At 51.6% G+C, this 15,236-nt stretch overlaps 2 protein-coding genes across 3 annotated transcripts in view; one reads left to right on the top strand and one right to left on the bottom strand.

Annotated features, from left to right (window-relative positions):
- PCCB (propionyl-CoA carboxylase subunit beta) overlaps positions 1 to 4,099 on the bottom strand; it is a 60,591-nt gene extending 56,492 nt beyond the window's left edge. Inside the window, exon 1 of one of the 2 annotated variants that reach the window (XM_073674275.1) lies at positions 3,837 to 4,099. In XM_073674275.1, coding sequence (XP_073530376.1) covers positions 3,837 to 3,884 — 48 coding nt within the window. In that variant the 5' untranslated portion in view covers positions 3,885 to 4,099. Of the gene's footprint in view, positions 1 to 3,109; positions 3,178 to 3,836 lie in introns of those variants that run through there. The other variant, XM_073674276.1, reaches the window with a different exon arrangement.
- Positions 3,310 to 15,031, top strand: MSL2 (MSL complex subunit 2). Its single transcript, XM_073674272.1, has 2 exons — positions 3,310 to 3,997; positions 11,609 to 15,031. Exons 1-2 carry the CDS (start codon positions 3,853 to 3,855, stop codon positions 13,213 to 13,215), a joined length of 1,752 nt encoding a protein of 583 aa, XP_073530373.1. The 5' UTR covers positions 3,310 to 3,852; the 3' UTR covers positions 13,216 to 15,031.
- The last annotated feature ends 205 nt before the right edge of the window (positions 15,032 to 15,236 follow it).

Genomic DNA, 15,236 nt, shown 5'->3' with positions numbered 1-15,236 from the left:
AAGGCACGGCCGGTATGCAGACAGGTGGGTACGAACACAGGCTGGATAGGGACCAGTACAGACTGGGATACAGGAACAGAGCCGCAGGTGTGGAGGACAAGCAAAGCAGAGCGAAACCGCAGGCGCGGAGGGCAAGCGGAGCAGAGCGAAACCACAGGTGCGGAGGGCAAGTAGAGCGAAACCGCAGGCGCGGAGGACAAGCAGAGCAGAGCGAAACTGCAGGCGCGGAGGGCAAGCAGAACAGAGCGAAACCGCAGAGCAGAAGGTGCAGGCAGACAAGACAGGGCTCTGTTCACCTGGAACAGACTGGGAAACACAGGAAGATAGCTAGAACACAGGAGGTAGACACGGAGGCAGGAAAACAGGACAAGCAGAACCAGATACACACAAGGTACTTGCAATGAAGTAGCGAGTGGACACAAAACTCAAACAGAAGTACAGAGACAACGAGTTGGAGTTAGGTGCAGGTTCAGACACTGCAGGAAAAGGAAAGGATAGGTCACAGATACAGGTAATGGGCCTTGGTATACAGCCCCCAGGGTGGCAGAACAGACTAGAAGTCACAGATACAGGTAACAGGCCTGGGTATACAGCCCCCAGGGAGGCAGAAACAGACGAGATACAGGACCTGGCAACTCAGTTGTACAGAACACACTGAAAGAAAGTGTGGCTCAGGTGCCTCCTACTGGGTGGAGGGGGTTTAAGTATCCAGTGACTCACAGCAATAGGCTGGGGATGCATTAGGAATGCGCAGACTGTAACTTTAAGAATCAGGAAGTAACAGGGCCGCTGCCCTAAGCAATCAGACAAGAGACATGCACACAGCAAGTAATGGAGCAAAATGTGCAGCCTGGACTGATAGGTAAGTTGGCTGTCTTGCATGGTGGGAGATGGTAAGCCATGCCAGCACGTCGCCAGGGATGTTACACTTGTATAATTGTTGGTTTTAATTATTTATTGTTTTGAGCTGTGTTGAAGCTTCTTCCCTCCTCTATATAATGGAGGTGTTACAATACTGGCGTAGTACTGCTGGAAACCAGTGGCCAAAGGAGTATGAGCTGGAAACACAAGCGGTAGAAGAAGTTCTTGTAATTAGCAAAAGGAGTTGTAGGAAACAATCTGTAGATATGTGAGAACAATCTAGGTAAGAATGTTCAGGAGCTGGAGACTGGAAACTAGGCTAACAGCTAGACACAATACTCAAGCAATGAGTGAGAGATCCATGTGGCTTTAAGTAAGCCCAAACAGGAAACAAGATCGATCCCCCAGGTTCAGAATCTGCTATCTTAGTAAAGGGTAATTGCAGAACATAACAACAGCCTCCAGTAGTAAGGAGTGGGATTTCAGCGCAATTATTAAGGTGAACAATAGCAGCCACTAGTGGTCAAACTGTAGGAGAGCAGGAATTCTGACAGGAGGGGGCTTGGTATAACATACTATACCTGATGAAGAATGCAACCCCTTCGCAGGTACAGCACCATTGAATTAATGGTGCTATATAATTAAATAATAAAAGAAGTCAACCGACTTCGAAACACGTATGAGTGAATAAAGATCCGGAGAACATACACCCTTGTCTTCACTCTGTGGCAGCGCCCAGGAATCACCGCTCCTTTTCCTGTTTGGTTTGAACAGGTGATGTTTTTGGGTGACGGAATGGGGAGTCCAGCTCACCAGTCTTGCAGTATGATCCTCATTCAGGTGCACTGGCACATAAGCTGGTCAGACATTAACCCCTTCACACTGCAGCACTTTTCCGTTTTTTGCTCCCCTTCTTCCCAGAGCCATAACTTTGTAAGCTCTCACCCAGCCCCTGACCCCGAAAAATGGAGACGCTACAAGTCTCGGAAAATGGTGCCATTTTTTTTTTTTAACAAGCTTTGGATTTTTTTTTCACCACTCAAATAAAAAAGAACCTATACATGTTTGGTGTCTGCGAACTCATAATGACCTCGGAAATCATAATGGCAGGTCAGTTTTAGCATTTAGTGAACATGGTAACAAAAAAAACAGTTGTAGAATTGCTCTTTTTTTTGCAATTTCACTGCATTTGGAATTTTTTTACCGTTTTCCAGTACACGATATGGTAAAACCAATGGGGCCGTTCAAAAGTACAACTCGTCTCACAAAAAACAAGCCCTCACGCCGGCATAAAAGGGTGTACTCTGAGAGATGGACGGTGTCACACCTGTTTCTTTCCTCCTTGTTTCTTTATGTGGTGATTTGTGGATTTGCTGCCTCCAGTCTGAATCTATAATGTGCACATTCAAGAACAAGGAGCACTGCATGGACACGTGGCACGGTTCAGCCACAACGGCATTGTTGGCAGGTATGAGATTCGTGTGGCTGGTCTCCCTCCAGCAGCGTGCAGGACACCAGGTGAGCAGGGCCAGGGCTGTTCTGCAGGCTGACTCTACACCTAGATTGCAGTGTGTGGCTGCTGCAGAGGACAACGGCACAATGTGCGGTGGTACTAAAAGTCCCAGCATGCTTCACATTCAGAGGCTTCATGCATTAGGCTGTGTACCCACTATGCGTTTTTGATGCAAAATTTCCGCAGCGTAAACTCTTGCAAAACTCTTGGTAATCCGTGCCCCATTATCCCCAATGAAAATCTGCATGTTCTGTGCCCATGCTGCGGAATTTTCTGCAGCGGAAAAATCTTCAGCATGTCCATTATTTGTGCGTTTCCGCATGCGGATTTGAGGTCCCAATGCATTTGAAAAATGCAAATCAAATCCGCATGTAAAAACGCTGCAAAAACGCGTATAAAATCCGCAAGCGTTTTTACTGCCAAGAATATGCACAAACGCTGCGGAAATTTTCTGCTTCATTTCTGCATCGTGGACACATAGCCTTAAACAGCAAGACCGACTCTATTGCTCACAGCAACCAATCAGAGTCCGGATTTAATTTCTTAAACTGCTGTGAAGAAGAAAAAAATGAAAGCAGCGTTCTGATTGGTTGCTATGCAGTGTTCTGCTTGACGACTTTGATAAGTGCTGACTTTTCTGCTTTTTGACGTTTTAACCACGTGACAACGCTTTGTGTTTTATCCCACAACCTGGTACAATATAGTTTTATGTAATTCCATAGCATTCAATATTACCCCATTGCGGCAAAGATCTGTCCCTGCGCATGCGCAACCTCATCGGACCGCCCACCCTGCGCCATAGGCTCATCATCCTGCCCCGCCTCTTACTTTACCACTACTGCGCCTGCGCGTCTCCATTGCGCACTCCTTCATTGCCCATAGCGGCGGCCACGCCCTTTTTTTTTTTTTCCCCCCTTCGTTTCCTCCCTGTGACGAGCACCGAGTGCGCGCGCTGGTCACCTGACCGTCTTTCCCGCCATTGGGAGCGCGGCTGGACCGGAGATTGAACGAAGACCAAGCGCGTTCGCGACGTCACCAGCTGCCCCTCCCCCTTCCCCCCCCTACAAACATACAATAATACCGGCAGCGCACGGACACCGGTGGGACACAGCGCCATCCCCTGGGCACCTGCGGGAGGCCGTGGCTTGGCTTTTGTACTGCAGGCCCCTCACTGAGAGCCCGGCCGCAGCCCGGAGCCGCTTCCTGTCAGCGCCCGCAGCCGGGAGGAGGCCTAGGCCGAGGATTAGCAGCCCGGGGCCTCGCTGCGGCCTACACTGCGCCGCTCCGCTACGGATGGATGAGGACGGGATGTGATGATGAGGAGCCCGGCGTGGCTGCACTAGACAGCGCCCCCCAGAGCCCATGACCTGGGGGTGAGGAGCGGGGACATGTGCCGGGAGCCCGCCGCTCTATGGGGAGAACCCGAGAGCCGCCTCTGATTCTCTGCATGTGGAGCCCGCACCTGGGAGGAGGCTGCAATGAACCCGGTGAATGCCACCTCTCTGTTCATCTCAGCGAGCCGACTGGTGCTGAACTACGACCCCGGGGACCCCCAGGCCTCTGCCGCCGAGATCTGCAGGATGCTGCCCTTCTTCAGGCAGGCCCTGGCCTGCTGTGTCTGCGGTGAGCCGGGGGTGTGAGCTGCGAGGTGTGCCAGGATGGTGTCTGCTGCCTCCCAGCGCTGCGGGGTGTGAGCTGCCAGGTGTGCCAGGATGGTGTCTGCTGCCTCCCAGCGCTGCGGGGTGTGAGCTGCCAGGATGGTGTCTGCTGCCTCCCAGCGCTGCGGGGTGTGAGCTGCCAGGTGTGCCAGGATGGTGTCTGCTGCCTCCCAGCGCTGAGGGGTGTGAGCTGCCAGGTGTGCCAGGATGGTGTCTGCTGCCTCCCAGCGCTGCGGGGTGTGAGCTGCCACGTCTGGCCAGGATGGTGTCTGCTGCCTCCCAGCGCTGCGGGGTGTGAGCTGCCAGGTGTGTCAGGATGGTGTCTGCTGCCTCCCAGCGCTGCGGGGCGTGAGCTGCCAGGATGGGGTCTGCTGCCTCCCAGCGCTGCGGGGTGTGAGCTGCCACGTGTGGCCAGGATGGTGTCTGCTGCCTCCCAGCACTGCGGGGTGTGAGCTGCCACGTGTGGCCAGGATGGTGTCTGCTGCCTCCCTGCGCTGCGGGGTGTGAGCTGCCACGTGTGGCCAGGATGGTGTCTGCTGCCTCCCAGCGCTGCGGGGTGTGAGCTGCCACGTGTGGCCAGGATGGTGTCTGCTGCCTCCCAGCGCTGCGGGGTGTGAGCTGCCACGTGTGGCCAGGATGGTGTCTGCTGCCTCCCAGCGCTGCGGGGTGTGAGCTGCCACGTGTGGCCAGGATGGTGTCTGCTGCCTCCCAGCGCTGCGGGGTGTGAGCTGCCACGTGTGGCCAGGATGGTGTCTGCTGCCTCCCAGCGCTGCGGGGTGTGAGCTGCCACGTGTGGCCAGGATGGTGTCTGCTGCCTCCCAGCGCTGCGGGGTGTGAGCTGCCACGTGTGGCCAGGATGGTGTCTGCTGCCTCCCAGCGCTGCGGGGTGTGAGCTGCCACGTGTGGCCAGGATGGTGTCTGCTGCCTCCCAGCGCTGCGGGGTGTGAGCTGCCACGTGTGGCCAGGATGGTGTCTGCTGCCTCCCAGCGCTGCGGGGTGTGAGCTGCCACGTGTGGCCAGGATGGTGTCTGCTGCCTCCCAGCGCTGCGGGGTGTGAGCTGCCACGTGTGGCCAGGATGGTGTCTGCTGCCTCCCAGCGCTGCGGGGTGTGAGCTGCCACGTGTGGCCAGGATGGTGTCTGCTGCCTCCCAGCGCTGCGGGGTGTGAGCTGCCACGTGTGGCCAGGATGGTGTCTGCTGCCTCCCAGCGCTGCGGGGTGTGAGCTGCCACGTGTGGCCAGGATGGTGTCTGCTGCCTCCCAGCGCTGCGGGGTGTGAGCTGCCACGTGTGGCCAGGATGGTGTCTGCTGCCTCCCAGCGCTGCGGGGTGTGAGCTGCCACGTGTGGCCAGGATGGTGTCTGCTGCCTCCCAGCGCTGCGGGGTGTGAGCTGCCACGTGTGGCCAGGATGGTGTCTGCTGCCTCCCTGCGCTGCGGGGTGTGAGCTGCCACGTGTGGCCAGGATGGTGTCTGCTGCCTCCCAGCGCTGCGGGGTGTGAGCTGCCACGTGTGGCCAGGATGGTGTCTGCTGCCTCCCTGCGCTGCGGGGTGTGAGCTGCCACGTGTGGCCAGGATGGTGTCTGCTGCCTCCCAGCGCTGCGGGGTGTGAGCTGCCACGTGTGGCCAGGATGGTGTCTGCTGCCTCCCAGCGCTGCGGGGTGTGAGCTGCCACGTGTGGCCAGGATGGTGTCTGCTGCCTCCCAGCGCTGCGGGGTGTGAGCTGCCACGTGTGGCCAGGATGGTGTCTGCTGCCTCCCAGCGCTGCGGGGTGTGAGCTGCCACGTGTGGCCAGGATGGTGTCTGCTGCCTCCCAGCGCTGCGGGGTGTGAGCTGCCACGTGTGGCCAGGATGGTGTCTGCTGCCTCCCAGCGCTGCGGGGTGTGAGCTGCCACGTGTGGCCAGGATGGTGTCTGCTGCCTCCCAGCGCTGCGGGGTGTGAGCTGCCACGTGTGGCCAGGATGGTGTCTGCTGCCTCCCAGCGCTGCGGGGTGTGAGCTGCCACGTGTGGCCAGGATGGTGTCTGCTGCCTCCCAGCGCTGCGGGGTGTGAGCTGCCACGTGTGGCCAGGATGGTGTCTGCTGCCTCCCAGCGCTGCGGGGTGTGAGCTGCCACGTGTGGCCAGGATGGTGTCTGCTGCCTCCCAGCGCTGCGGGGTGTGAGCTGCCACGTGTGGCCAGGATGGTGTCTGCTGCCTCCCAGCGCTGCGGGGTGTGAGCTGCCACGTGTGGCCAGGATGGTGTCTGCTGCCTCCCAGCGCTGCGGGGTGTGAGCTGCCACGTGTGGCCAGGATGGTGTCTGCTGCCTCCCAGCGCTGCGGGGTGTGAGCTGCCACGTGTGGCCAGGATGGTGTCTGCTGCCTCCCAGCGCTGCGGGGTGTGAGCTGCCACGTGTGGCCAGGATGGTGTCTGCTGCCTCCCAGCGCTGCGGGGTGTGAGCTGCCACGTGTGGCCAGGATGGTGTCTGCTGCCTCCCAGCGCTGCGGGGTGTGAGCTGCCACGTGTGGCCAGGATGGTGTCTGCTGCCTCCCAGCGCTGCGGGGTGTGAGCTGCCACGTGTGGCCAGGATGGTGTCTGCTGCCTCCCAGCGCTGCGGGGTGTGAGCTGCCACGTGTGGCCAGGATGGTGTCTGCTGCCTCCCAGCGCTGCGGGGTGTGAGCTGCCACGTGTGGCCAGGATGGTGTCTGCTGCCTCCCAGCGCTGCGGGGTGTGAGCTGCCACGTGTGGCCAGGATGGTGTCTGCTGCCTCCCAGCGCTGCGGGGTGTGAGCTGCCACGTGTGGCCAGGATGGTGTCTGCTGCCTCCCAGCGCTGCGGGGTGTGAGCTGCCACGTGTGGCCAGGATGGTGTCTGCTGCCTCCCTGCGCTGCGGGGTGTGAGCTGCCACGTGTGGCCAGGATGGTGTCTGCTGCCTCCCTGCGCTGCGGGGTGTGAGCTGCCACGTGTGGCCAGGATGGGATGTGAGCCTCAAGGTGTGCCAAGATGGTGTCTGCTGCCTCCCATCGCTGCTATGTGTGAGCCGCCAGGTGTGCAGGATGGTGTCTGCTGCCTCACAGCGCTGCGGGTTGTGAGCCGCCACATGTGGCAGGATGGTGTCTGCTGCCTCCCAGCGCTGTGGGGTGTGAGCCGCCACACGTGGCCTGGGATGCGCTCCTTATTGGTTTTACAGTCACTGTGTAATTGCCGTTTTGTGTCCACAGCTCTAATGCTGAGCTAAGGACTCATGCAGATGTCCGGGAAACTCTGTCCAAGCAGGAACCTCAATGCATGGACTGTCTGCTTCCTCCAGACCTGCCCTCCACAGCCTCATAGGCGTGTAAGTACCCATCTAGTTTTGGGTCGGGAGACCCGTGGACAGTCTGTGCTTCGTACTTCGTGCTTGGACTGATTTTCCATGAGTCCTAATGGTCCGACTATTAGCAAGTGGGTCATTGCTTGTGTACTGCCCCGTACACACAAGCCGACGACTACTGTCCAACTGATCTGTCCACATACAGCATCATCTCATCGGCAGCGCATCTCCTGTGCTGCCAATAACATGATTGGATCATGTATGTCCGTACAAAAAAAAATCAGTCATCCAATGAATAAGTGTTTTGCACATACGTCAGGTGATTTCCAGTATGTTTGTGTCCTGTGGAATCCTGTGTGATGATTATTGGGCCATCTGTGGTTACTGCGCTTGTAGTGAGTTCCTATATTGCAGTCATTTAATCTACTGAGGAACAGTTACAGATGTTTCTCAATCTTTTTGCCATTAGTCAAATGACTCGCCTCGCTTGCCGTAGATTTCATTGTAAGTTGCACGTGGCAGCTCTAAAATAGCAGCAAGTCACACACACAATTGCTTTTGGTGGCTATGACACATCACTGTAGCCCCGGCCTGTTTATTACATGTGAACGTCACTTATCCTTGTGTCGCGGTGCCAGTACGGACCGGCCGCTAACCTCTGAACCTGTCTCAGGCAGGTATGTACATGACGGGTGATACATGGACTGGGTGTCAAGACACCTGAGTGAGCGTAATACGTATCGGCCCCTGCATCAGATTTCTGGGATCAGTGCTGCAAAGCTTTTCTTGAGTGCTATTTTCTGACATGCATTACAGTATATTTGCTGTACCGCCATGCCACCGTACTCTTAAGCTACGTTTGATTTTTAGAAAAGTGATAAGACGGGGGGGGGGATATATGTTGCAAAGTTTTTTGTTACTCTTCTAAAAAGCGGACATATTAGAAAAACAGGTATGGCTGACCGCTGCATGACACGTCAGAAAACTGTTGTATAATCAATTATTTGGTCTGCCCACACATGTCCCAAATTTATTAAAGTGGTCCAGGCTTGGGGTTCAAGTAGTCTTTCTGTCAAGGTGCACTCTGTCAGGATTCTCCAGTGCCAGCAGCTGGTGGTCATGTGACCACTAGTAGGCAATTTGCATATTTCCAGCCACATTCCGACCAGACATGTCCGTTCTCGCTCAATCCACCTGTATTGAGGCAGCACACGTCTAGTCAGCATGTGACTGCATGTATGCAAATCACAATACTTTTGTTCCTAGCGTCGGAATACAGTGACTTTAGACATTAACCCCAAGCCTTGACAACCCCTTGAAGACAGTTGTATGAAAAGCTGGTCTTGGTAATGTACTGTCAAAAATCCCACTGAGCACACTTTCAGTTTCACTTTCAGGATTTGCTCCTATATCCCAATGTATCCAGCGTTTCCTGTTGTGGAAATGAATTGGTGAGAGCGCTTTCAATCTGACATTTTTGGCTAATGTCACTATGTCTGCTTTAGTCTTATAAGGTAAAGGACCATTTATAGTGCACGATTATTGCAACGTTCGTTTCCCAATATCTTGCCATGTAAACCGGCTGCTGATCACCCGACGATAAAGAAAATGCTCGTTCATCAGGTGAAATATTTTCAGCTGCACAAAAGATAATTGTCCTCGGTAGCACATGGTCCTGTGTAAATAGGATACGTGCTGCTGAGAGCAGTGGCCCCCCATATGCACTGAGCCATCTGTTACTGATGATTTCATCTGAAGAACATCGCGCAGTGTAAACACTATCAGGCTATGTTCACACAGTGGATATTTTACTTTTTGATGTCGCTGACTTTCTGCAGCTTTTATTTCACTTGCGGTTTTTGACGCTGCAGTTTTTGTCGGGTTTTTGATGCTTTCTGGTTATTGATACAGCTGTGTGTGCACTACATAGGCTTTTCCACAGCAAAATACATTAAAAACTTTTTTTTTAACCTGTGAATTTTGTGCATTTAATGCAAATTTATGATGAAAATCTGCACATAAACCTCAGCGTACCTGCAAGAGAGAGACATGTTGCAGATGAGTTTAAAGAAAAAAAAAAACCCAGTGGGCTGGAGGTTTCTATAAATCTCACCCACTTTGCTGGAACTGTAAAATGCTGCAGCTAAATAGTCTCAAAGTGATTGTGGTAAATTTGCCTAAGGCTGTATTCACACTCCCTTGTCTCCCTGTGTGATTCTGTGTTGTATCTGGGCTGGAGGTGCGGCTCTCGCTGTACATTGGTGGCTCGGCCTGTCCCCTCTCTTCTTGTAAGCCGCCCCTTATTAGATGATTGGTGCGGTGCAGCGCCTCCTCTGTGTTGACATCTGAATCGCTGGTATGTGCCGGGGGGAGTGTTACTCAGTGCTGACAGCAGGGAGAAAGCACTAGTGTAGACGTACATCACGTGTAAGAACGCCAGGATATTCTGCTTTTTGGATGTCTTGGTATAGGGGTACACAGCACTGTGACGAGGTGCAGGGGATTTTCTCCATGTGAGATGTTGTGCTTTTACATTGCACCACATGGGTATGTTGGGAAATGAAAGGAAACCGTTTAGAGCAGGATTGGGTGTATGTGCTGATTATGATCCTCATGTGCGGCCTCTTTATTTCTAGCGGAGTGTAGACTCCATGCGTGACATGAAACTACAACCCTCTGCAGGCTTGGAGAGGCTTTGGCTGTGGAGGCATACTGGGAGTTGTAGTTTATGCCTCTGCTGTAGATGCTTGCACCTCTCTCCAATCATTAGGCCGCTGCTGAGCATAGCCCCATGGCAGCTGGTAGGATGCACACGCTCCTGTTCTGCTAAAATACCAGACCTGCTAATAGAATTCCCTAATTTTGCCCTAACTTCAGCAGTATTCTGTGCCCTAACTTCAGCAGTATTCTGTGCCCTAACATGTTTATAGGTTTACTGAGTAAATGTCTGATAAAGCTAGGACTAAATGCCATAAAAAGCTTATTATTGGGGCAGAACTCATGTCTCTGTACGACGTGGGAGCCGCTGACCTCATGTAACATAGGATTCAGACACAACAATGTCGGTGCAGCCATGCATGTGTGCACTGAGCCAGCAGATACGGCGGAGTTACTGGAACAGTTGTATAACCCCGCTTGGTTGACAGAGGCAGACACCACACAAAAGAAGCTCAAAGCACATAAAAAGCCCACCTGTATTATGGGGCTGTGCTGTCCGGATGTAGTCCCCACCGTCTGCCATGGGGCTATATGTACTTTGTGTCATGCTGACTAAGGGTATGTGCACACGATGCAGAAATGCTCAGGATTTTTTCCTGAGCGTTTCTGCATCTCTCTGGCAGGAAAAAACGCATGCGGATTGTACATGCGGTTTCCTGCCAGGGACATGCGGAAATGAAGCGGTCTTCACTTTCATTTCCGCATGCGGGTTGACAAGCGCTTCCCAAGCGATTTTAGCATCACTTGGAAAGTGCTTGTCAACTTCACACTATATAAATCCATGCAACCGGCATGGATTTATATAGTGTGTGATGTCAAAAAATAAAAAATAAATCTATACGTTACCATCTGATGGCCCCCGGTGTCCTGCTTCATCGGTCCCGGCTGCCGGCAGTGAAGACTGTAGGACCTTCCGACGTCAGCGTCACGTGACGCGTCACATGACTCTGACGTCAGCGAAGGTCCTTCATTCAACCGCGAAGTGCCCGGGAAGCCGGCAGGACGCAGCGCGGGCCGTCAGAAGGTGAGAATATATATATTTTTTATTTTATTCTTTTTTTTTTTAATGGTACCTGGGTCTGGATGAGAGTCCTCTCATCCACACCCGGGTATCATCCGCACATTAGACCGCATGAAAAGCGCATCAACATATACAGTGATGCGGATTCCATGCAGTCTAATGCAAGTCAATGGCGGCAAAAGAGCAGCGTTTCCGCAAAATTAATTGACATGCTGCGGATTTTTGACCGCAGCGTTTACGCTACGGAAAAATCCGCATCATGGGCACAGCACATGCGGATTTCCATTGGGGAACATTGCTGCCCTTCTACCATGCGTTTTTCATGCGTTTCCGCGGCGTTTACGCAACTGCAAAAACGCCGCGGAAACGCATGAAAAACGCATCGTGTGAACTCAGCCTTAGTTTCACATAGCCGTCATGTAGTGGCTTATGCAGACAGTGCATGTACAGCTCAGTCAGTATGTGGTGTGATGTTATGTTACCGGTATTTGTATCTAGAGAAGTAACTGGTACCAAATCTTTCTATTTTTTTTTTTTTTTTTTTTTTATCAGGAAACTTGCTTGAAGACCCCATATCTCCAATCAATTCAACTTGTCAACATTACGTCTGCAAGCAGTGCAAAGGCAAGAAGATGATGATGAAGCCTTCCTGCAGCTGGTGCAAGGACTATGACCAGTTTGAGGAGAACAGGCAACTGGGCATTTTGGTGAGCTGCTACAAAAAGCTCTGTGAGTACATCACCCACACTCCGCTGGCACACGACCTATTAAATACTCTAGATTGCTCGGCCGACATTTTGGCACTTCTTCCCGAGGAATCTGTGGAAGAATCTACACCCGAGGAGGAACATAGAAAGACTTCTGAGCCCCCTTCACCACTATGTCCTTCACATTCCCCCTTACCTTCTAATTCAGAACTGTCTATTAAACCTGAGGCAAACATCTACCCCATCTCCCAACATACACCCGATCTCCATAGTGAATGCACAGTTGCGAATGGTTTGCCCAACTGCAACGGGCTGTCGTCTGAAACTGAACTGTGTGTAAATATCCCGTCCCCAGAGAGCCCTGGCACCATTGATCTTTGTTGCACAGCTGTTGATATTAAAACGGAGGATTTGTCGGAGAGCCTGGAGACGGTCTGCGACCCGGTGTCCACTAGTGAATTATGTGCTGCTGGACTCGATATATGTGGCTATAGTGACGACCTGAAAAGCAGTGACCCTCTGATGCTTAGTGTAGAGGAAGTCCTCCAGAGTCTAGAAACTGTGTCCAGTTCAGACGTCACCGACTGTGACCTGCACCACACTCTGGACACATCCGTGTCAAACGGAGCTTATTTGGATATTTGCCCGCAGCCCCTTACACATACTGTCCTGTTGTCTGACAGCCACGTTCCCCCTCTCGGTGTTTCTTGTACAGCAGCGACCCTAAAAATGGTGAAAACGAACCGCAAGCGGTCACGTTCCGAGAGCGACAGCGAGAAGGTTCTGCCACTTCCCATCTCCAGCATTATCCTCGGGCCAGCCCAGACTCCTTTTCTACTAACTCGGGAAAATAGAAACTTCTTGCAGCCCATTGTTACAGTCCCCAATGGGGGTAGCTCATCTAAAATCAGCAAGACTATTCTTTTATCCAATAAAACCTTGAAGAAAAATCCGGAGCACATGCATAAGAAAACACATCCTAAAGTCAAGCCACCATTGCTGAAAACTAAGGACAAGATGAAGGAGAAACTTCCCAGCAATAATGTGGTTCCTGGGAGCCCAACAAAAACTGTTTATAAAAAGCCCCCAGAAAAAAAAGGCTGCAAATGCGGACGTGCTACTCAAAATCCAAGTGTTCTTACCTGCCGAGGCCAGAGATGTCCTTGCTACTCCAATCGGAAAGCTTGTCTGGACTGTATTTGCCGTGGCTGCCAAAACTCTTACATGGCAAATGGGGAGAAAAAGCTGGAGGCGTTTGCTGTGCCAGAGAAGGCTTTAGAACAGACCCGGCTTACTTTGGGCATTAACGTGACCAGCATTGCCGTGCGCAATGCCAGCACAAGTGCCAGTGTCATTAATGTGGCGGGTTCTCCCGTAGCGACATTTTTAGCTGCCACTTCCCACGACGACAAAAGCTTAGATGAAGCGATAGACTTGCGATTTGACTGTTAGTTGAGCCGGCTTTTTCCTGGCTGGAGAATGGTTGCAGTTTTATGGCAGCTATGGTTCTGTTGGGTTACCTTGCCAGAGCTTCTGCATATAGATCACTTGTATCAAGTGTGTTTATTGCTAAGTTATGTGTTCATGTTTGTGGGGTGGGAGGACGGGGCGAAGAATTCTGTTGTAAGAGGAACTGGAACCCTACCGTCTGTCGTCGGTTTTCTATTCTTCAGTATGAGGGTTTGACTAGAAGACACCTTTTTTTTTTTTTTTTTTTTTTTTTTTTTTCTGATGCACCTGATTTATAGAAAATGATCTTTGGCAAGAAAGAGCAACCTCACAACAACCTCTTGTATCCTGTCATACATTGTTTTAACCATAGCCATCCTCATCCGTAGCTATAATGGGCAATTAAAATGCTTGATCTTTGCATCTAGAAGTCCAAATTCCACGGTAGTTTAGATTGAAACAATCCATTTGAGGGTTTTTAACATTCAGCAATATATCCCCCCTATCCCTGTACATCGAATGATAAATCACATCCCCTCTAACGTACACGCTGCATTCCAAAGAAGTAACCCATCCGTCAGTCCTAGATGACATCTCAGAGCAGTAATTCATGCCTGCTAGATGTATTGTAAGTCGATGGTTCACAGTTATCGTTTTATACAAATGTCTGTCTATACACGTAGTGTGTGGATGTACAGAATATCAGTTGTACCTGGCCTCCTCTGCCTAAAATCGTAGTGACCATCTGCCTGGAACGGATGGAAGATGTCACCCACTTGTACGTCTTGCTTTCTCGGATCAGTCCTTTAGAGGACAGGATAACAGGGCCGCAATAGTCATGACGTTGGTACCTGCATTCAAAGTTTTCTTTCTTTTTTTTTTGAGGCTTAAAGAGAAGTTTTGCCAAAAAATGTAATTGTACATGGGTCACTTGTTTCACATCCCTTCTATATAATGTGCACACGAGGCAACAGTGAAGCAGCCTGCTCCTTCCATCATGTGGTTGAGTGTTGCAGCTTTCAGTTTGCTGAAATATGGCCATGTTGTAGCATCTCTTATGGCCGCAAGACTTTGACCCCCTTCGATTATAAGAAAACCTACTGATCTATGTTTGGCTCAAAGTCCATCTTATTACAAACCATGGGGGGGTCCTAGTCTTGTGACCCTAATCTGTTACTAATGCACCTCATTTCACATTCATGGAGCAGATTTTAAATTAGTTATGTCACGAGACAGAACTACCTTGTCACATGATGTATTTCTGAGTAACCACATCCTGTATAGAGTAACAGTCGGAGAACCATTCACCCTCTACAACTTGGCTCCCTATACAGGATCTGTAGCTTGTTTTACAATGTGCTGGCATGGTGCCTTTTTGAAAGAGTTTTCTAAATGAGACCGAGACCTCAGGGGTTGTGTAAGTTTTATTCACAACCATTTAACTTTTTATCTCTTGGCTATTCGAGTCCACTCAAATATCATGTTTTGTGTTGAGGGGTTTTCTGTTCTTCGAGTCATTGGAGAGTGTGCTGGATAATATCTCTTACTAACGCAAAAGGTTATTTCTAACATTGCAAGATATCACCTACGTATACAAGATCAGTGTAGAGTCCAACCACTCAGGACCCCCTCCCCCACCCACCACCACCAATCTCGAGACAAGGGATCATTATTAGTGTTGAGCGAGTATGTTCTATTAACCCTTTCGCCAAGTATGCTCGGGCCGAGCTCCGAGTAGTTACAGCTGCTCGGTGATATGGTTGAATCGCTCCCGTGTGCATGATTTGCGACTGTTTGACAGTTTTACTACATGTGAGGATTGTCTATTTCTTACACATTCCTCACATGTAATAAAACTGTCAAACAGTCGCGAATCATGTACACGGGAGCGATTTAACCATATCACCGAGCAGCTGTAAATACTCGGAGCTCGGCCCGCTGCTTATTGTTGGAAATGGCCTAGACCTCGTAGGGCGATCACTGGCAGTTCCATAAAGAGTGGAGTAATTGGGCATTTTAGAAGC

Source organism: Phyllobates terribilis, unplaced genomic scaffold, assembly GCF_046119375.1.
Source record: "Phyllobates terribilis strain yellow unplaced genomic scaffold, ASM4611937v1 Scaffold_3__8_contigs__length_932513732, whole genome shotgun sequence".
NCBI classification, from domain to species: Eukaryota; Metazoa; Chordata; class Amphibia; order Anura; family Dendrobatidae; genus Phyllobates; species Phyllobates terribilis.
The sequence above is the reverse complement of the archived record's forward strand: the minus strand, read 5'-3'. Positions and strand labels throughout refer to the sequence as shown.

Coding starts and splice junctions, on each gene's coding strand:
- MSL2 (XM_073674272.1), top strand. CDS start 3,853: ATGAACCCGGTGAATGCCACCTCTCTGTTCATCTCAGCGAGCCGACTG. Junction 3,998..11,608: donor CCTGGCCTGCTGTGTCTGCG/GTGAGCCGGGGG, acceptor TTTTTTTATCAG/GAAACTTGCTTGAAGACCCC.